General features: G+C 59.6%; 1 protein-coding gene across 1 annotated transcript in view; it reads right to left on the bottom strand.

Annotated features, from left to right (window-relative positions):
• Positions 1-7,331: 7,331 nt before the first annotated feature.
• TRIM54 (tripartite motif containing 54) overlaps positions 7,332-21,961 on the bottom strand; it is a 31,189-nt gene continuing 16,559 nt past the window's right edge. The window contains exons 7-9 of the mRNA XM_032775225.2: positions 12,124-12,248; positions 11,497-11,595; positions 7,332-7,723 (exon numbers count right to left, since the gene is read on the bottom strand). Of these exons, the coding sequence (XP_032631116.1) occupies positions 7,713-7,723; positions 11,497-11,595; positions 12,124-12,248 (235 nt within the window). The 3' untranslated portion in view covers positions 7,332-7,712. The remainder of the gene's footprint in view (positions 7,724-11,496; positions 11,596-12,123; positions 12,249-21,961) is intronic.

The following is a 21,961-nucleotide window of genomic DNA, read 5'->3' as shown; positions in this document are numbered from 1 at the left end:
GCGCGCAGAGAGCTCGGGCCAGCAGCGCCCAGCGCCGGGGCGCAGCTGGAGGCGCGGCTCGGCCGCTGCGATTTTCTAATAAAATGTCTTGGGAAAAGCCCTGGCCTCTGCGCGTCTGTGCTGGGCGGGGGTGCGGGGCTCTCCGGGGTGAGGGGCTCTCCTGGGGGCAGGAGCTGTGCGGGGTGCGGGGCTGTGCGGGGCTCTCCGGGGGCTGGGGCTGTGCGGGGTGCGGGGCTGTTCAGGGCTCTCCGGGGGGCAGAGTTGCTGCAGGGCTGTGCGGGGCTCTCCGGGGGCAGGGTCTATGTGGGGTGCGGGTCGGTGCGGGGCTTTCTCGGGAGCAGGGTTGGTGTGGGGCTGTGTGGGGCTCTCCAGGGGCAGGGTCTGTGCGGGGCTTTCCTGGGGGCAGGGTCGGTGCAGGGCTCTCCCGGGGGGGCAGGGGCTTTGCAGGGGGCAAGCTGCCTGGGGGCTGGAGCCACAGGGCCAGGGACCGCGGGGGGCCATGCGGGGACAAGGGGATCTGGGCAGGGCTGCGCTCTGCTGGGGCAGCGCTGCCCAGGACTGGAGTGGGGCCGCGGGGCGCAGGGGCCGGGGCCCTGTGTGCACCCCGGACCCGAGGGAGCGGGCAGGAAGAGAGCTGGCCCGGAGCCCTGCAGCGGACCTGCCTGGGGTCCCAAGGAGCGGCCGGGCCGGGCCCCCATCGGTCACTAGACGGGTTGTTAGCCTGGACCCCCTGACACCAGCCCCCCGCCTGAGCCCCATGAGGGGGAAGGGGAGTCTGAGTAGGGGGGGAGCCCAAGGGGGCAGACCCCGAGAGGGAGTTGGCAGAAGTGGGCCAATAGCTCTGAGGGGCTCCAGCCCCATTGCTCCGGACCTCACCCCTCAGCCCAGGGTCAGTTCCGGAGGGCCCCGCCTGTCTGGGGGAGCTGGGGCCTGAGGACCTCCTGGTGCATGTGCCTGATGCTGAGCCGCTGCCCTCGGGGGGACAAAGTGGGGAGGGGCGCTGCTTCCAACACCCAGTGGGCCTGGGGGCAGGTACCGCGGCCCCGGAACATTGGCCTGCCCCACGGGGGGCCAGGAGGTCAGGCATGAGGTGCCCCCCCATGCACAGGGCAGAGCAGAGTGCTGAGCCCCAAGTTCAGTCCACCTGCCCCTTCTGGTTGCACCTGCAGGTGGGGGGCAGGAGGCGATTCCTATGAGCCAGGGGCATGGGGTAGGGGAGGAGAAGGACACCGATGGGCTGGGGGCAGGGGAGGGGCAGGATCCCGATGGGCTGGGGGCATGGGGGAGGGGAGGGGAAGGACCCCGATGGGCCGGACCCCGATAGGCCAGGGGCATGGGGGAGGGGAGGGGAAGGACCCCATTGGGCTGGGGGCAGCGGAGGGAAAGGACCCTGATGGGCCGGACCCCGATGGGCCAGGGGCATGGGGGAGGGGACGGGAAGGACCCCGATGGGCCAGGTGGTGGGGGAGGCGTTGGCAGCCCCCTCCCATTGCAAAGTCGCTATTGACTCTGGTGTTTCGTGCTGCCCATCTCAAGGTCCCTGGATGCCCAGGGTGGCAGATCCTGTAGTTGGGGGCTTGGTGGTGCCTGCTCAGAGCCCAGGGGAAGGCAGTGGGTGCCCATGGGGCTGGCCCCGGCCCCTGCTTCCTTTCCCTCAAGGGGGGGGCAGGCTTTCTTCGGGTGTTTCCCGGCTCTCCACAGGGCCCAGTCACCAGAGTGCCAGGGACTGGGGCGCCCGGGTGGGTGGGAGACAGGGCAGGGCCTGGCCCTTTGTGGCACAGCGCGCAGGGGGGGCCATATGGTGCTGCTGGCAGGGTGCTGGGGCCCAAGACAACCCAGACCCGGCAACCTGCTGCGGCCTTGCGGGGCAGAGCCAGGTAAGAGCCTGCGTGGGCTGCAGCAGACCAGCCCCTCAGCACAATGAAGGCACCTGCAGATTCCCTGGGCACCCGGCAGCTCTGCACGGGCCTAGGGCTGGACGGATTTGCTTGGCTGCAGACCCGAGGAGTGGGTCCAGTTCCCTGCATTGGGGGAAGCAGCTTGTAGGGCCCAGGTCTTGCTGGGTGGCACAGGGTTTGCAGCATGGGAGACACTGGGGGGCATGGGAATGGAGGAGTGGTGGATCTGGGGGGCACAGGGTTTGCAGCACAGGGACAGAGGAGAAGGTGGCACTGGGCAGCACGGAGACAGAGGTGTGGAGGGACCAGAGGCAGCATGGGGACAGAGGAATGAGGGAGCTGAGGGGGACAGGGACAGAGAAGCGGGTGGCACTGGGCAGCATGGGGACAGAGGAGTGGGCGGCACTGGGCCCTATGGGGACAGAGGAGAGGGCGGCACTGGACAGCATGGGGACAGAGGAATGAGGGACCTGGGGAGTGCTGGGGGGACACAGGGATGGAGGAGTGGGGGAGGTGGGGAGACAGGGACAGAGAAGCGGGTGGCACTGGGCAGCATGGGGACAGAGGCATGGAGGGGCCAGAGGCAGCATGGGGACAGAGGAATGGGGGAGCTGGGGAGTGCTGGGGGGACACAGGGATGGAGGAGCGGGGGAGGTGGGGGACAGGGACAGAGAAGCGGGCAGCACTGGGCCCTATGGGGACAGAGGAACGAGGGTGCTGAGGGCAACAGGGACAGAGGAACGGGCAGCACTGGGGAGCATGAGGACAGAGGAGCGGGGGCACTGGGAGGACACAGGGACAGAGGAGCGGGGAAGCTGGGGGGACAGGGGCAGAGGCGTGGAGTAGGTGGAGGGACATGGGGGACACTGAGGGGCATGGGAAGGGAGGAGCAGTAGTTCTGGGGGGCACTGGGGAGACACAGGGACAGAGGCATGGAGGGACCAGAGGCAGCATGGGGACTGAGGGGCAGGTGGCACTGGGCAGCACAGGAACAGAGGTGTGGAGGGACCACAGGCAGCACGGGGACAGAGAAGCAGGTGGCAGTGGGTCATACAGGGACAGGGGAATGGGGCACTGGGGGACACAGGGACAGAGGTGTGGAGGGGGGAGCTGGGGGAATGGGGATAGAGGTGCAGAGTAAGTGGAGGGACCTGGGGCACAACAGGTGACAGAAGAGCTGGGGGGCACAAGGACAGAGGAGCAGAGGGACCAGGGGCAGGACAGGGACAGGCGGCAGGCAGCACTGAGCCATACAGGGACAGAGGAACGGGGGGGGCACTGGGGGGACACAGGGACAGAGGAGTGGAGGCCTGTGTATTGCACCATGTCTAGGTGGTGGGAATAAGGGGTGTGACTTTTGCAGAGGCCCAGGAGGGGGATGTGCCCAGGTGACTCTGGCCCGGGAAGTGAGACAAAGGCTGGAGGAGGAGCAACGGGCAGGGCAGGGGCCAGGCAGCTGTCTTGGGGTGCAAGGGGAGGACAGAGCTCTGGCTCAGGGCTCCCCTCCCCCCAAGATGGACTTGGCTTAAAGTCACTGATTTCTGTGCTAAGCAGTTCTGCCCTATGCTGTGTTCTGTCAACTAATAAACTTTCTGTTTTCCCGGCTGGCTGAGTCACGTCTGACTGTGGAGTTGGGGTGCAGGACCCTGTGGCTTCCCCAGGACCCCGCCTGGGCGGACTCGCTATGGGAAGCGCACGGAGGGGCAGAGGATGCTGAATGCTCCAAGGAGAGACCCAGGAGGTGAAGCCGTGTGAGCTTCTTGCCCTGCAGACAGTCTGCTCCAAAGGAGAGGAGGCTCCCCAGAGTCCTGCCTGGCTTGGTGGGGAGCAGTTCCAGAGCGTCGCCCAGGGACTCCATGACACAGATGCACCTTTGGACGCCTGTGGGGTCGGGCCCCTGGGGGTGAGCCCAGGGCTGGGTTCTGGGGGCGCTGGCAGGCAGTGGGCGTCCCAAGGCTGCTGACCTGAGCCCCTGGCTGGCCTGGGCTCAGGGTTCTTCACAGGCCGCAGCGCCACCCGCTGCCCTTGGAAGTGACTATAAAACTCTACTGCTCCATGGGGCTGACACTGAGGCCCTGGTGGGGTGGGGACCCAGGTGCGTCTTGCGGCTGCCCTGATGCTCCCATGGCATCCTGCAGCCCCAGAGCCGCTTGCATTGCGTGTGGCATCTTGTACAGGGCTGGGCAGCTGCAGACTGGAGGGGCCACCAGTCCCTCCACTGAGGGCCAGGCCCTGCCATGGCTGGTGTCTGGGGGGCCACAGCTCAGTCAGGCCCCTGGCCCCAAGAAGCAGAGGCTGCTCTGGGGCAGACACCTGCACTTTCCGGGCACCAGCAGTGAGCTGGGGAAGGGGATATCAGCTTCCTTCAACCACAGGAGAAGGGAGGCCAGTCCTGGTGTGACAAACTGGGACTGTTCTTACTGGGGGGCTGTGAATGCTGAGTCGGGGGTGTTGGGAGGACGATCTGCATTGGGGGATGGGAGTCTGGCCTGAGGGAGGAGACCTGAGCATGTAACATGAGAACCCAGGAAGGGGTTAGAGGCCAGGTGACACCTCTGCCCGGGAAGCTGAACAAAGGGAGAGGAGACGCTGGAGGGGGAGATTTTCGGGGACTGGCTGGGGAATGGAGGGGAGCCCAGATGGGGCTCTGACACCCCAGTGGGGCTGTGGTGCCTCTGGGATTCCAAGATGGACTTAACTGGTGGGGTCTTGTTGTCTATGCCTGCAAGACCTGTCCGGGACTGTGTTCCTGTCGTCTGAATAAACCTTCTGCTTTACTGGCTGGCTGAGAGTCACGGTGAATCGCAGGGAGCCAGGGGTGCAGGGCCTTGTCTCCCCCACACTCTGTGACACATTGCCCCCCACCATGGGGGGTATTCGGAGGGGGGTCTGAGCCCCTCCCATGCTATAAGTTCTGCGCTGATCCGCCTCGGCAGTGGCGTCAGAGCCCAGCTGGGGCCGTGCACAGAGCTCCGCCCGAGCGCCTGCAGCTGCCCCCCGTGTGTGCTGAGCCGGGGCTGGCTCCTGCGTCACTGGGCCTGCCGGCAGCTCCAGGGCCAGGGTCAGGTTTGTGGAGCTGGTGTGGGCTGCTGCAGGCCCAGCACTGGGGGCAGGCAGGGGCGCATCTCCCAGCTCACGACAGTAATTGCACACAGCCCCACGCTGCTGGCCGCCCGCTCGGCCCAGCCCTGTTTGCTCGCTGCTGCCAGAGGAAATTGCATGAGACGCAGCACCTGCCCCATCTGCACAGGCCCATGGCAACGGGGGGGCTTCAGGGGGCTCCGTGCTGCTCCCCCTCCCCAGCCGTGCCCACAGCTACTTCCCATGGGGGAGCCACCACCCGCACAGCCGGATGCAGTTGGAGGCCCAGCAGGCAAAGCCAGAGCCCTGCACTCAGGCAGTGTGTGCAAGGTGAGCAGGACAGGAACGCAAGACACCTGGCTTCTATTCCCCGACACCCCCCTCAGTATGTTAATAACTCACAGCACTGACCCCAGGCTGGTGCCAGGGAGCAGCTCAGCAGGGGGCGCTCTCCCCTTGGCAGGCAGGGCTGGCCCCAGGGCGGCGCTAGGGGGCGCTGGGCTGCAGGGAGTGGGGTGAGGGGCTCAGCAGGGGGTGCTCTCCCCCAGCAGGCAGGGCTGGCCCCAGGGCAGCACTAGGGGATGCTGGGCTGCAGGGAGTGGGATGGGGGGCTCAGCAGGGGGCGCTCTCCCCCAGCAGGCAGGGCTGGCCCCAGGGCAGCACTAGGGGATGCTGGGCTGCAGGGAGTGGGGTGGGGGGCTCAGCAGGGGGCGCTGTCCCCCAGCAGGCAGGGCTGGCCCCAGGGCAGCACTAGGGGATGCTGGGCTGCAGGGAGCAGGGCAGGGGCTCAACAGGGGGCGCTGTCCCCCAGCAGGCAGGGCTGGACCCTGGGTGGCACTAGGGGATGCTGGGCTGCAGGGTGGGGGGGTGGGGGACTCAGCAGGGGGCGCTCTCCCCCAGCAGGCAGGGCTGGCCCCAGGGCAGCACTAGGGGGCGCTGGGCTGCAGGGTGGGGAGGTGGGGGGCTCAGCAGGGGGCGCTGTCCCCCAGCAGGCAGGGCTGGACCCTGGGTGGCACTAGGGGATGCTGGGCTGCAAGGAGTGGGGTGGGGGGATCAGCAGGGGGCGCTCTCCCCTAGCAGGCAGGGCTGGCCCCAGGTTGGCACTAGGGGGCGCTGGGCTGCAGGGTGGGGAGCTGCGGGACTCAGCAGGGGGCGCTGTCCCCCAGCATTCAGGGCTGGCCCCAGGTTGGCATTAGGGGGTGCTGGGCTGCAGGGAGTGGGGTGGGACACTCAGCAGGGGGCGCTCTCCGCAGCAGGCAGGGCTGGCCCCAGGGCAATGCTAGGGGCCCATGATGCAGGGAGCGGGGCAGGGGGTGCACTGGGGTGCGCTCCTCTTGCAATTAGCACGGTGCTATCCAGTGTTTCCCTGGTGGAGGTGCCATTGCATGGCAGAGGTGTCGGATCAGGGGTCTGAGGCCTGATGTGACAAACTGGGAATATTCTTAATGTTCCCTCTGAATACTGTGTTGGTGCCTCAGTGTCCCCTAGGCAGTTCTTAAGTATCCAGGTGGTGGAATGAGGGTGCATGGTTGCTGCAGAGCAAGGGGCCAGTGCACCTAAATGCCTGGCACTCTGTCTCCTAGCAACTGATGGCCTGGGCCCTCCTCTGCAAAGGTGCCAACTGAAGGTGTTGGAGACAAAGGGATCAGGTGCCCTCCTGGCCCGGGAAAGGGGATGAGCAGAGAGGAGGGGCTGGAGGGGGTGGTTAGTCTGGAGCTGGCTGGGGACGAGGAGTGAAGGGCAGACGTGGGGGTCTGGCTCACTGCCCAGAATGGACCCGGCCGAGGGGTCCGGTTTGCTGTATCTACAAGCTCTGTTTTAGACCCTGTTCCTGTCATTGAATAAACCTCTGTGTTACTGGCTGGCTGAGAGTCACGTCTGACTGCAAAGTGGGGGTGCAGGACCCTTTGGCTTCCCCAGGACCCCGCTGGGTTGGACTCGCTGTGGGAAGTGCACGGAGGGGCAGAGGATGCTGAATGCTCCAAGGAGAGACCCAGGAGGTGAAGCCGTGTGAGCTTCTTGCCCTGCAGACAGTCTGCTCCAAGGGAGAGGAGACTCCCCAGAGTCCTGCCTGGCTTTGTGGGGAGCAGTTCCAGAGCATCACCCAGGGACTCCGTGACACCTGGTCATTGAGCTCGGGGTGGGAGGAGGGCTGTGATGGCTGGGGCCCCCCTCCCTCTATATGACCAGTGCTCTGTAGGATGGGGCCTGATGGCCCTCAGAGCTAGCGCAGCTGGTGACACAATGGGAAGATCCAGCCCCCACCTGTGTCATCTGAAGCCCAGCCCCCTCCACCCCACCCCACCCGCAGCACCACACAGCCAGCAACACCGGAGGGTTTTTCACATGCTTTTAACAAAATTACAAACAAAATTCCATTATTCTTGGAATATAGAAAACCTGAGGGAAGGGGGCCAGGAACGTGGCAGGGATTTAGCTGGGGGGGGGGCGGTTTCAAGTGCGGGCCAGGAACGCAGGGTCTCGGCTGGGGGAGAGGAGGCCAGGAAAGGAGGGTCTCGGCCGGGGGAGAAGGGGCCAGGAACGCAGGGTCTCGGCCGGGGGAGAGGGAGCCAGGAACGCAGTGTCTCAGCCGGGGGAGAAGGGGCCAGGAACGCAGGGTCTCATCCGGGGGAGAGGGAGCCAGGAACGCAGGGTCTCGGCTGGGGGAATCAGTCGCTGATGACACCACGTCCTCGGGGTCTCACTCGTGGGCTCCTCTTGCAGTGCTGGCTCTCAGTGCTGACCTGGCGTGGGGAAAGGGGGATCAGCACTCACCCCTGTGCTGGAGCCCCCTGAGTGGGCACTGGCTGAAATCCCAGAGGGTCAGGCCTGGTGCCAGGCTGAGCACATGGTGAGGTGCTTGGGGGCAGGGGCTGGAGGCTCCCAACCCAGCCAGGCCAGGGTCCAGGGCAGGGTCTGGGGCAGGGCCTGTCCTGACAGTCGGGGCTACAGGGCTCTCCCCCGGCTGGTTCCTAAGCATCTGAGCAGCAGTGTCCCCGGCTGCCCCCATCTCCCTGCTGGGGAGTTTGCAGTTCCATCCAGTCACCCCCTAGCTCCCCTCCCCGCAAGGCCTTTGCCATTTATCAGCCCCTGCCCCCTGTGGGTCAAGACCTCCAGCTGGACATCAGCTGCCCCCGGTGTAGGGCCCCCCCGACCCCAGGCTGGCCTGGCTGCACCTCGGCCCAGTGGGGGCCAGGCGGGGACAGCACTTACCATGCGGGGAGCTCGCTGGCTTCTGCCTGGGCCCCACTGCTAGGGAGGGAGGGAGAGAGGGCTGATGAGCTGGAGCAGGTGGCTGCCTGCATCTACTCTTCCCCAAATATTCCCCACGGCCCTGCTGCCCGGTGCCCCCACCCAACCCCGCTGGGGAGCCTGGGCCAGGTGAGCTGATGGAGGAGGGGTCAGTGGCGGGCCAAGAGCGGAGCCAGGCAGTGGGGCAGCGAAGGCACATGGGACCCTGGGCTCCAGCCAGACCCACCCAAAGTGGAGGCCACGCCTGTCCCTCCCACCTTCCTGTGGCCCAAGTTGCAGCCTCTGACCCGTATGGGCCCCAGGCTGGGACTAGGGGGCATTTTCTGTACTATTTTATGAGCCCTGTGTGTGCCTCAGTTTCCCCTCAGTGCTGCTTGATTACCGAGTGGGTGGAAAGGGGCTGTGTGCTCTCAGGGCAGGGGGAGACGGGGGTGGGTGTCACCCAGCTGCCCAGGCCCCCTTCCTGCAGAGCTCTGCAGGTGACAGTGGCAGATCCAATCGCCAATGCCCCAGAGGGAGAGGGACGTCCCACCTCTCTGCAGGGCAGCTGAGCACCAGTCCCCAGCTCAGAACAGGCTGTGGGGGTTGGCTGCTGGAGGGGGGGGGCCTTGGACCAGGGATTTGGACCAAGGAGTGAGATGGAGACAGACAGAGCTTGAACCATGGGGGTCACTGCAGCTGGGTTGTAAACGTCACTTCTCTGGGCTCCCCAAGGGCTGCCTGGGCCGTGTGCCAGGCCGTGGATACACCCCTGTCTGCCCGCGCTGGCTGGGTGTCCCCGCAGACGCTGTGGGGGGGGTGCTGCTCCCTCAGATTGTACACATCTCTCCCAGGGTCTGTCCCAGACTCGCTGCCCGGAGCTCCCGGGGTGGGGCGGGGGGGCTGCAGCCCCAGGGGCTCAGTGTCAGGAGGTGGGGAGGCCGTGTGGCTCACCCTGGGGAAAGAGTGAGACCCCAGGGGCTCAGGGTCACTGAAGGCCCCTCCCAGGGACTGTTGGAATCATACACTTTAAGGTCAGAAGTCCTATACATTTCTGTATAGGACTTCTTACTTATTTTTTAATCTATATGTGATCATCTAGTCTAGGGGTAGGCAACCTATGGCATGTGTGCCAAACGTGGCATGTGAGCTGATTTTTAGTGGCACTCACACTGCCCGGGTCCTGGCCACCGGTCCTGAGGATTCTGCATTTTAATTTAATTTTAAATGAAGCTTCTTAAACATTTTAAAAGCCTTATTTACTTTCCATACAACAGTAGTTTAGTTATACATTATAGACTTCTAGAAAGAGACCTTCTAAAAAGGTTAAAATGCATTACTGGCACGCGAAACCTTCAATTAGAGTGAATAAATGAAGACTCGGCACAGCACTTCTGAAAGGTTGCCGACCCCTGATCTAGTCTGACCTCCTGCACAATGCACGCCACAGAATCTCACCCCCTACTCCTGCAACAAACCCCTAACCTATGTCTGAGCTATGGAAGTCCTCAAATTGTGGTTTGAAGACCTCAAGCTGCAGAGAATCCACCAGCAAGCGACCCATGCCCCACGCTGCAGAGGAAGGCGAAAAACCTCCAGGGCCTCTGCCAATCTGCCCTGGAGGAAAATTCCTTCCCGACCCCAAATATGGCGATCAGCTAAACCCTGAGTATGTGGGCAAGACTCACCAGCCAGCACCCAGGAAAGAATTCTCTGTAGTAACTCAGATCCCACCTCATCTAACATCCCATCACAGGCCACTGGGCATATTTACCGCTAGTAGTCAAAGATCAATTAATTGCCCGTTTGCAGCCAGGGGCGTAGCCTGGCGCTGGGGGCCTGTGACAGAGGGTCAGACATGCACTAAGAGGCCGGGAGTGAGATCAGGAAGGAGGCTGAGAAACAGGAGAGGGGTCAGGGAAGAGCTGTGGGAATGATTGAAGGGTTAGAAACCTGCCTCAGTGACACGCCAGGAACTCAAGCTAGACCAAGGGAAGGTCTAAGGGGTGACGTGATCCCAGCCTAGAGCAGTGGCAGCTTCCCCACCTTTGTGGGCTCAGGGCCCACGTGTAAATGTCATGACCCAGTAACTAGTCTGGGGGTGGGCGCCCTGGGGTGGTTTTGAGGGGGGGGCGGGGTTTGGTCCTGCCCAGCTCCGGTAGCTCCTGTGCTGGTGGGGGTTGGGCTTGGCTCTCTGCTCGGGGCCTTGCACCTCGGGGTGGCAGTGCTGCTCGGTTTTGGCTCTTCCCCCCTGCCTGGGCCAAACTGATGTGAGTGGGGCTGTGCCCTGGCTCACGGGTGGCAGCGCCAGCCACTCAAACCTGGCTGACCCAGACTGAGTGGGGCAGGGACCCAAGGTGCCGGAACGGGGGGAGCACAAGGTGCCATGGCCCTCCCACTTTTGAAAGTGAACAAGCCTGGCCTAACCCCTGCCCTCCGAGGCCTGCCCACAAGCTGGAGCCCAACCTGGGTCAAAGCAGCCCGAGGAGCCCGGGCAGCTGTGAGAAGCCACGGACTCGCTACCTGCCCAGGGCATGGGGCAGGGCTGAGAGCAGCCCCTAGCCTGTGTCCCCACCCCATGGTCCAGCTGCGGCTCTTGGGTCCCCAAGGCGCGCCCCCCTCCCCCCCGCCAGGCTGGAAGTCGGAGCCAGGCCAGGGTAAGAGCAGTGCAGGCAGCTGTGATGAGCCGCGCACCCGGGGGCCAGGGGTTAGGGACATAGGCTAGGGGGTGCTCTTGGGCTCCCCCACCCCGAGCAGGAGGGGCAGGGGTGGGGCCACAGAGGGGGGCCTCATGGCCCCCCCACCTTTAGGAAGAATCTGTAGCCCCTGGCAGGGACCAAGAGGGAGCCCAGCCAGCCCTGTGGGACAGGAGCTGCCACACGACTCTTCGACACAGTCTGGGACGGATGGTGGGTTCCGACACCCGGGCAGAGAAGCCCTGCTCTGGCAGTGCCTCCGCGGGAACAAGCATTGCCCAAGGGGCTGTGCGGGCAGGTGGAGGATGAGCGAAGCTGAAGCGGGACAGATCCCCACTGGCAATGGGAGTTTCACAGGGAGGTAATTAGCCATTGGACAATCCCCCAGGGCCAGGCAGTTCTCTTGCTCTGTCAGCTGTTCAGTGCAGCCAGCTCTGCTCTGGGGCAGGTCTCTGGCCTGGGTCGTATGGGGGGTAAAGCACATGGTCACGGGCCCTGCTACCTGGAGGCTCTGGGGGGCTCTGTACAGCAGGAGGAGGCTGTTACCCTCGGGTGGCGGGGGGTGACTGTCCCTCACTCCAGGCACTCACCTTCGGCCTCCTCTAGTGCCTCTGGCCTGTCCTCGTCGGCTACAGCATCTCCTCCATCCCCGCCTGCAAACCCGTCCGTGTCGTCCTCACCCAGCGAGTCTGGGAGAGCGAGGGAATCCAGAGTCAGCACCCATGCCAGTGGGGGCTGAGCCTGCCCCACCCTCCCCACTGAGGGTCCCTGGCCAGGCCGCCCCAGAGAGCCCAGCGTGGCGGAGGCATGGGGCAGCCGGACAGGAGGCTCTGGCCATGCCACCTGCCCCCAGCACACAGCCAGCTGCATGTGGAGAGGGGCAGAAGTCAGGACCCACTGCTAGGGAGGGCCGTGCTGGCAGCCACCCCAGGAGGCTGAGATCAATGCTCTGCTACCACCTCCTGCACCCCATCCCTCCACCTGCACCCCAGCCACACTCCGAGAGCCCATACACCGTGGTCCCCGCACCCTTCGGAGGGGTCCCCCTGCCACAGCTAACACCAGCCCTGCCCCTGCCTTGGTGCATGTCAGACAGACACACAGATGGACGTCTGGGCTGAGGAGCAGCTCTGCCCACCCCGCACAGCACCCAGGGCCGGGACTCACACCATGGCCCCAGCAGGACCCCCCTCACCCTGCACCACCCCCTGGGTCACCTGTCTGGAACTCAATGGTTCTCAGCATCTCAGCCAGGCTGTCCACATTGACAGAGAAGTGGTCCATCTTCTCGTAGCCGGGCTCCGGGCGGCTACTCATCGACACCTTGGACAGGTCCGTGATCCTGCCAGGCAGAGCCAGGGGCAGGTCAGCCTCATTCAGAGCCAGTGCAGAGCACCAAGCCTGACTCCATGATGCCCCTGCACAGCCCGACCAGCTCCCTCCACACTCTGCAACTGGGGGCACTGGCCAGGCTGTGTGTGAGGAGCCCAGAGCTGGGGCACCAGGGGGCTGTGCATCAGGACTGGGGGCACTGGCTGAGCTGTGTGCGAGAAGCCCAGGGCTGGGGCACCAGGGGGCTGTGCATCAGGATGGGGGCACTGGCCGGGCTGTGTGCGAGAAGCCCAGAGCTGGGGCACCAGGGGGCTGTGCATCAGGACTGGGGGCACTGGCTGAGCTGTGTGTGAGGAGCCCAGGGCTGGGGCACCAGGGGGCTGTGCATCAGGATGGGGGCACTGGCTGAGCTGTGTGCGAGGAGCCCAGGGCTGGGGCACCAGGGGGCTGTGCATCAGCATTGGGGGCACTGGCTGAGCTGTGTGCGAGGAGCCCAGGGCTGGGGCACCAGGGGGTACAGGTCAGGTTTTTTGTGCTCACACCCTCCCAGAGACACAGGCATCGCCTCATGGGATCCCAGCTTTGGGACAACCTTCCTGTGATGAAGTGGGGATATTTTGTAATATTTTATTAATCCTATGTGTGCCTCTGTAACAAGGCTGGTTCTGGCGGGACCCAACTGAGAGTGCCAATTCAGGACCAATTGCTCAAACAGGGCAGTCACAGCCCAAGGCTGGGGTTTCTCCACTTCTTCGAAAACCAAACCAGCCAGACAAAAATGACTTCGGTGTCACCCCGCTGGCTAACCTCAAGTCACACAAGCAATTTCCTTAGACACTCCAGTCTCCCAGTATCACCACCAGTGCCACCCGTCCTGGGGACGAATGGTTATGAAAACCAACACCCCTGTGACGAAGTGGGACTGTTCTTACTGGGGTCTGTGAATGCTGAGTGTGATGCAGTAGGGACTGTCTGTGTGGGGGGTGGGAGAGCCGGGGATGTCTTCAGGTGAGGGACAGGACCTAAGGCTGTAACCTGAGCCAGGTAGGGGAAAGGGGGTCAGCACGTTTGCCTGGGAAGCTGGACAAAGGAAAGGGCCGGCTGGAGGGAGTTAGTTCAGTTTCGGTTTTGGGCTGGGTGGTTGGAATTCAGGGAATCTCGAACTGGGAACTAAGCTCCCTGAACCCCCAGAAGGACTCATTTGAGGGGTCGTGACTGTGCCTACAAGCTCTGCTGTAGCCTGCGTTCCTGTTGTCCAATAAACCTTCTGTTTTACTGGCTGTGAGTCCCAGGAAGAGGGGTGCAGGGCCGGACTCCCCCACACTCCATGACAACTGGTGGCAGAGGTGGGATAAACTGCAGCCCGTGGACGGCCCTTCCTGCAGTAAGTGACTGGGGAGCAGTAAAACGAAGGGGTGATCAACCCCTGGGAGTGTGTGCCCAGTGAGAAGGACTTTGCAGTACCAGGGTCCCCTGGGGTATCGCAGCGAGCGGTCCCAGGGGCGGAGGAGTCTGCAGCTCGACCCTGGCAGAGAGGTGGTGACCTCAAGAAGGACTGGCACATTAGGGGTCCCCCTGGAAACCGTGGGGAGCGGCGAGCACCCCGGCCTGTGAGTGGCCAGCAGGAAGATGTATGCCGAGCGGCGCAAGTGTGACCTGCTGGAGCTGTGCAAGCAGAGGGGGCTGCGCAGTGGGAGGCTTACCAAGGACCAGCTGATTGCCCAGTTGGAGGAGGGAGACCGCTTGAATGAACGGAGCCCTGTCTCTGAGGGAAGCAGCCTGGCAGATGCAGCGCAGGCATGAGTGTCTGTCCCCGCTGGGAGTGGTCAGCTGGCGGCTGAGGGCTTCCCAAGGCTCCCCATTCTTATGCCTAGGGGAAGGGCGGGGAGGAGCCCAGAGGCTACCAAGGGCACCGTGATCCCCCCAGCCAGCAGGGGATCATCCCGGCGACGCTCGGCATCCATGGAGCAGAAGCGGCTGGAATGGGAGAGAGAGCTAAAACTGAGAGAGCTGGAGGATCATGAAAGACAGAGAGAACATGAAGCGAGACAGAGGGAACATGAAGAACGATAGCGTCATCATGAGCTGGAACTGGCGAGGCTGAGAGGCAGTGGACTCCCGGCTGCGGGGAGTGAGGGGGGACCCAAGACTGTGCGGAGCTTTGATAAGTGCATCCTGGCCCAGCATAAGGAGGGGGAGGACATGGATGACTTCCTGGATGCCTTTGAGATGGCCTGCGAGTTGCACCAGGTAGATCCTGCAGACAGGCTCCGGGTTCTCATCCCCTTACTGGACCCCAAGGCCGTGGCATTGTACCACCAGCTGGGAGAGGAGGAGAAAGGGAACTACAAACTATTCAAGCAGGCCCTGCTGCACAAGTTTGGGCTGACTTCTGAGATGTACCGGGAAAGGTTCCAGGGTGTGACGTTATTGATATAAACTGGGATCCATATAGAACATGGGTTGCAACCAAGGTCCTGTAGTGGCACCAGATCTTATGTAAAGGGGGTCATATAAGGTGTCTAAGACCAGGTTATGGGTTACTGGTTATAATTATGCTGTCTGTATGTCTGTATCATTTTTGTAGTTGAAGGTTATGAATATTGAGCTGTGGTGCTGTCTGTATTTCAACTTGTGTTGTGTTACAGTGCTGGTGGGACACCCCAGACAAGCTGGTGTCAGCTCAGCTTAGCCTCTTGATGGCCCATTAAGGACCATCACTACACACAACTGACCCATTGAGAGGAGGCGAATACGCCTTGTGACCAGCCAGGGTGCAGGAAATGGCCCATGTGACTGCAAAACTCCATTTTGCTGTAACTTTCCACAGTAGAACAAAGACGTGTTCTTACACCTGGAAAGTCTATATAAGGCTGAGGCCTCATCTCCATCTTGTCTTCAATCCTGCTTCTTACTCTGGAGGGACTCTTGCTACAATCTGAAGCTCTGCACAAAGGACTGAATGACCCATACCAGCCCACTGGGGATGTTCTCCAGAGACTCATTTTGAACCTGCAGTTTACTCCCATCACTGCTACAACCTGAACTAAGAATTTGCCATTACTGTATGTAAATGATTCCATTTAACCAATTCTAGCTCTCATCCTACTATCTTTTTCCTTTATGAATAAACCTTATGAATAACTTTAGATTTATTATAAGACATTGCAACAGCTGATTTGTGGTAAAGATCTGATTGTATATTGACACTGGGGGGGCTTGGTTCTTGGTAGAGAGAACCTTTTTCTTTTACTGGGGTGTTGGTTTTCATAACCATTCATCCCCAGGACGTGTGGGGCTGGTGGGGATACTGGGAGACTGGAGTGTCTAAGGAAATTGCTTGTGTGACTTGTGGTTAGCCAGAGGGGTGACACCAAAGTCATTTTTGTCTGGCTGGTTTGGTTTGCCTTAGAGGTGGAAAAAACCCCAGCTTTGGGCTGTGACTGCCCTGTTTAAGCAATTGGTCCTGAATTGGTACTCTCAGTTGGGTCCCACCAGAACTGCATCATCACACAGGGTCAGGATAAAACCCCTGGGGTCTCATATCTGCAACTAGCCATCCGCATGGAGGGATACGCCAGCAAGTGGGCCAATGGGGCCCAGACGAAGAGGGACCTGGTTAAACTGCTGGTACTGGAGCAACTGTATGAGCGGTGCCCACCCGACCTGAGGCTGTGGTTGAGGGACCAAAAACCAGAGAACCCGTGACACGCAGGGCGGCTGGCCAATGAGTTTGTGAAGAGCCAATCGGGGGGGTGGCAGGGAGGAGTCCCAAAGAAACAGACCTGCCGCAACACAGAGAGAGAGTCATCCTGGGACCTCCCAAAGGGGGAATAGAGAGAACCCCCTCCCAAAGGGAATGCCCAGCATCAGGGACAACTGACCGGTTCGAGGGGACCAACGGGACATGAGCTGCTACTAATGTGGCCAGAGGGGCCACATACGGTCCCAGTGCCCCAGGCTCAAGGACAGACTGAGCAGACCGACCCCACACCAGGTTAACTTGGTAGAGACTCAGCTGGACGAGGGGCAGCATTCACAGGAAAGGGGGGCTGGCCACGTACCACCTGCGAAGGAGGGAGGAGGGCCCCAGATCAGCTCCTCTGGGGGGCTGGATGCTCCAGGCTCCGAGTTTTTGGTTTACAGGATGGGTGCGGGGCTACCCCTCAGGAAAGAGTGCCTTGTTCCCCTGGAGGTAGATGGGAGGGAGGTCACTGGGTACTGGGACACGGGCGCAGAGGTGACACTGGCCCGGCCCGAGGTGGTGGCCTCAGATCAGGTAATGCCCGACACCTACCTGACCCTGAGGAGCGTGGGCGGGTGTGACATTATGAGTATAATATAATATCTCATTGAAAGGTGATAGGGCCAGAAAGAGTTAATTAACTCACCTCACTGACTGACCTGACCCATGAGTGAACCTTAAGGACTGGTTAGCAAGATATGTAAATGATAGAGCTTTGAAATGCAAGTCTGCATTGTTAAGAGGTAGAAGGGGAGGTGTTTGCTCAGCTCTTGGGATGTCAGCAAACAAGTCTTGTCTATTGCTATAGTTTAAAGTCAAAGATCAAAACAGGAATATTAGCATTTAAGATCATACTTGAGTGAAATAGTGTTATTGTCTATATGTCTCTGTGAAGGTTGTGGTAACTTGTATCTGAACTGTTCAATGGATAAATTACTCTGTGCTAATTGCCAGGATGGTTGGGAGAAGGAGTTAAGCCTATTGTTTTCTCAGGCCAAAAGGCTGCTGGAAATGTATAAGAAAGTCAGACAACTCCACCACTACTCTCCTATCGGATGGCCTCCCTCCCATTCATCTCTCATCAGGTCCAGGGCTCCATTACCCGCCTTCCATCAACAGTTTGAAGTGAGAAACCCGGTAGATTCTGGGGTACCTCCCTGTACGCGCAACAGCAGTGAATGTAAATACTCTGTCCATCCTGCATGCTGTTCATAAATGTTTTGCATCATCTTCAGCGTTCCCTGTTGAACCTTTCCACCAGCCCGTTGACTGCAGGTGATCGCTAGGCCCAGATTTCTGACCCCCATTCTCCCACAAGCACCGGAGCAGCGGTACACATGAAGTTGGACCCTTGGTCATTAAATCTTCCTTGGGAACCCACCCGGCTGAAAATCTGTCAGCAGCGCATCTGCCACAGTGTCTGTTCGATAGAGGCAAGGCCCCGCCTCGGGTAGGATGTGAAATCACCACCACCAGAATTATTTTTCCCTACCAGGTCATCCTTGCTGAGAGGTCCCACTCATGTCATGGCCACCTCTGAAAGCGTTCTCTATCATGGGTAGAGCCTCAAAGCCGGCTTTCCCTCCCGGCCTTCCCACCTCTGGCAAGGGCGTACAGATGGCAGTACTGTTCGGACATGTGTAAAGACCCAGGCCAGTAAAAGTTCGTGGTAGCCAGCCTCGTCTGTGTGCGCCGGATTCCCTGTGCCTGAGAGAGGGATGTCTGGACCAGATTACTAGCTTGTGGTGAAACTTCTGGGGAACCACCGCTGCCTCCTGATCCCCATGCCTCTTACTCCCCGGGGGGAAGCCCCATCTTAGTATAGAACCCTTTCTCCCACAGAAACTTCTCCTTCAACCTCTCCTGCATCTCTCCTATGGCTGTACCGCACTGAGGGCAGCCATCCGTTGCCTCCTGCAAAGGAAGTCTTTTCTGCAACGCAGCTGGAAGCTCAGCACTGACAGGTGGACCTGCTCTCTCTCGCTGGCTGGTCTGAGGCTCGCAGCCTCTTCGAGCTTGTCCGGGTGTTCCCTTTTCCACCAGGTTAGGGTCCTGTGGTCTCGGCCGAGTTACCTCCCCGTTGTCGGGCGCATGCCCCTCCTGACCTCCTGACTATGGGTCACGACCAGGCACCCCCGCTGTGGTTGCTTGTCCAGGACCTCCATGTTTCCCCCCCCTTCACAATCTGTGGCCAAATTGGATGTACCCCCACATCCTTGGGCCCTATTGCCCCACTTCAGGTGTACCCTTGCCATGGGCACCTTTAATGGGTCCACGCTGCGTGCTGCCATGGAGCCACTAGGCAACTAATCAGGGTGAACGCAACAAGAACAGGCAGAACAATCCCAAATCTGGATGTGATTCCACTACTTAGAGTTTTACCAGCAGCACAAAAACAGCTGTCTTAGTACCTCATGGTTACTTAGAAGTTTAAACCACGCAGTTCCCTTAAAGCCAGCCTCAGGCCTTCATCCAACACCCTGTCAAACATATAGATGATGATTCCTGAAAATCTTACTCATTCATATAAGTAAGAAGTCTCTCCAATCTCAAAGATCAGCACTACCCAGTTCAATTATAACTTAGCTCTTACCCACCAATACACGCTATTAGCAATTCTTATGATTAAGCTAAAATTTATTAGAAAAGAAAAAGAGAGAGAGTGTTGGTAAAAGATTATACACTACAGATTGATCAATTCTTCGAGGTTCATGATACATAGTAGAATGGCTTGTTAGTAGCCAAACGTCCTTGTAGAAATAAGTCCATAGTTTAGTCCAACGTCCTTATCAGGGTGCTCCAGTCTAGTGACTGGATCTCCAATCCTATTGGGCCTTAAGTTCCCCCTTCTTGAAACCCAAGCAGATCTAGATAAAAGGATCGTGTCCCAGGTTTTATACATTTCCAGCAGCCTTTGGCCTGAAAAAATAGCTTAGACTTCCTTCTCCCAACCTCCTGGCAATTAGCAACAGCAGGTAATTTATCCATTGAACAGTCAGATACAAGTCTACCACCACCTTCCAGCAGCATATAGACAATACACTATTTCACTTCAGAGTATGAGTGCTTAATGCTAATATTTCCTGTTTTATCTTTGACTTTAAACTATAGCAATAGACTAACTTTTTGCTGATCCCAAGCGTGAGCAAAACACCTCCCCTATCTACCTCTACAATGCCGACTTGCATTTCAAACTCTCATTCATTACATATGCTTGCTAACAGTCACTTAAGGTTCACTCATTGGTCGGTCAGTCAAGTGATGTGAGTTAATAATCCTATTCTGCCCTCTCACCTTTCAATGAGCTATTATATTATATCTAATGTCAACCGCCCACGCTCCGTCAGGGTCAGGGTAGGTGTGGGCATTACCTATCTGAGGCCCCACCTCGGCCGGGCCCAGTGTCACCTCTCGTCCCGTGTCCCAGTCCCAGTGACTCCCTCCCATCTACCTCCAGGGGAACAAGGCACTCTTTCTGAGAGGTAGGCCCGCACCCATCCGGTTAAACCAAACTCGGAGCCTGACATCCAGCCCCCCAAGAGGAGCTACTGGGCCCTCCCTCCCTCCTTCGCAGTTGTACGTGCCCAGCCCCCTTTCCTGATGCGTGCCCCTCGTCCACTGAGTCTCTAACCAAGTTAACCTGGTGTGGTCGGTCTGCTCAGTCTTGTCCTTGAGCCTGGGCACGTGACCGTATGTGCCCCTCTCGCCACATTAGTACGCAGCTCAGTCCGTTTGTCCCTCAACGCGTCAGTTTCCCGGATGCTGGGCATCTTTGGAGTTGTTCTCTCTATTCGCCCCTTTGAGGTCCCAGGATGACTCTCTCTCTGTGTTGCGGCAGGTCTGTTTCTTTGGGACTCTCCCTGCCACCCCCCCGATGGCTCTTCACAAACTCATTGGCCAGGCCGCCCCTGCGTGTCACGGGTTCTCTGGTTTTGTCCCTCAACCACACAGACTCATGGTTGGATGGGCACCGCTTCCATACAGTGTTGCTCCCATACCAGCAGTTGTTTAACAGGCCTCTTCTCTGGCCATGGCCACTTCTGGCGTATCCCCTCATGCGGTGCTAGTTGCGATATGAGACCCAGGTGTTATATCTGACCTGTGTGATGATTGCAGTTCTGTGGACCCACAGCTGAGAGTACCATATGCAGGACAATTGCTGTAAACAGTGCAGTCACAGCCCCAAACTGGGTTTTTTCCACCTCTAAGGCAAACCACAGCCAGACAAAAATGACTTGTGTCACCCTACTGGCTAACCCCAAGCACACAGCAATTTCCTTTTAGGACCTCCAGTCTTCCCATATCCCACAGCTCCACCCTCCTGGGAGAATGGTGTATGAAAACCAACACCCCAGTAAAAAGAAAAGGTCTCTCACCCCAAAAGACAAGCCCAACCCAGGCAATTATACACATCAATCTTACACAATCACACTGTTGCCATCTTTAGAATTACATCTAAGTTTATTCATCCTCTCTTTATGCAGGAGATGAAAAGGGGAAAGACACCCATCGTGTACCTGAGCAAGAAGTTACTACCCCAGGAGCAGAACTACGTGGCCATCGAGAAGGAATGCCTGGCCATGGTGTGGGTCCTTAAGAAACTGGAGCCATATTCTCTTTGGCGACACTTCACCGCGTACACCGACCACCTCTCCCCTGACTTGGCTGCACATGAAAGGAGCCAACGCCAAGCTCCTGAGGTGGAGCCTGCTCCTGCAGGACTATGACATGGACGTGGTCCATGTGAAGGGAAGTGCCAACCTGATAGCGGACGCGTTGTCCCGAAGAGGGGGCCCTGAACTTCCCCAGGTCACTGGGCAGAGTGACCCCGCTCAGTTTAGTCTCGTAGGGGGGAGAGATATGATGGAGTAGGGGCTGTCTGCGTGGGGGATGGGAGAGCTGGGAATGACTTTAGGTGAGGAATGGGACCTAAGCCTGTAACCTGAGCCAGGTAGGGGAGGAGGGTGTCAGCACATTTGCCTGGGAAGGAGGACAAAGGAAGGGGTCGGCTGGAGGGAGTTAGTTCAGTTTCGGTTTTGGGCTGGGTGGTTGGAATTCAGGGAATCCCAAGCTTTGAACTAAGCTTCCTGAACCCCCAGAAGGACTAGATTGAGGGGTCCTGGCTGTGCCCACAAGCTCTGCTGTAGCCTGCATTCCTGTTGTCCAATAAACTTTCTGTTTTACTGGCTGGCTGAGAGTCACTGTGAGTCCCAGGAAGAGGGGTGCAGAGCCGGACTCCCTCATGCTCCGTGACAACTGGTGGCAGAGGTGGAATCTACAGGTGTTGGCCTGGGAGAACGATCTGCATTGGGGGATGGGAGTCTGGCCTGAGGGAGGAGACCTTAGCATGTAATGTGAGAACCCAGGAAGGGGTTAGAGGCCAGGTGACACCTCTGCCCGGGAAGCTGAACAAAGGCTGGGGGAGAGGCTGGGGGGAGTTTTTCAGCTTGGAAGCTGGCTGGGAAATGCAGGGGAGTCCCAACGGGGCTGTGGCCTCCCTGGGGCTCCAGATGGTCCTAACTAAAGGGGGTCCTGTTGTCTGTCTGTACCAGCAAGACCTGTTTTGGACTGTGTTCCTGTCATCTAAATAAACCTCTGCTTTACTGGCTGGCTGAGAGTCATGTCTGACTGCAAAGTGGGGGTGCAGGACCGTGTGGCTTCCCCAGGACCCCGCTGGGGAGAACTCTCTGTGGGAAGCGCATGAAGGGGCAGAGGATGCTGAATGCTCCAAGGAGAGACCCAGAAGATGAAGCCGTGTGAGCTTCTTGCCCTGCAGACAGTCTGCTCCAAAGGAGAGGAGGCTCCCCAGAGTCCTGCCTGGCTTTGTGGGGAGCAGTTCCAGAGCATCGCCCGGGGACTCCATGACAACCCCAATAAAAGAAAATGGTTCTCTCAGTCCCAAAGAATCAAGCCCCAGCCCCAGGTCAATATACAAATCAGATCTTATCCACAAATCATGCTGTTGCCAATCCTTTAGA

Source organism: Chelonoidis abingdonii, chromosome 3 (genome assembly GCF_003597395.2).
Source record: "Chelonoidis abingdonii isolate Lonesome George chromosome 3, CheloAbing_2.0, whole genome shotgun sequence".
NCBI classification, from domain to species: domain Eukaryota; kingdom Metazoa; phylum Chordata; order Testudines; family Testudinidae; genus Chelonoidis; species Chelonoidis abingdonii.
Note: the sequence above shows the minus strand (reverse complement) of the source record. Positions and strands in the feature narration are given on the sequence as shown.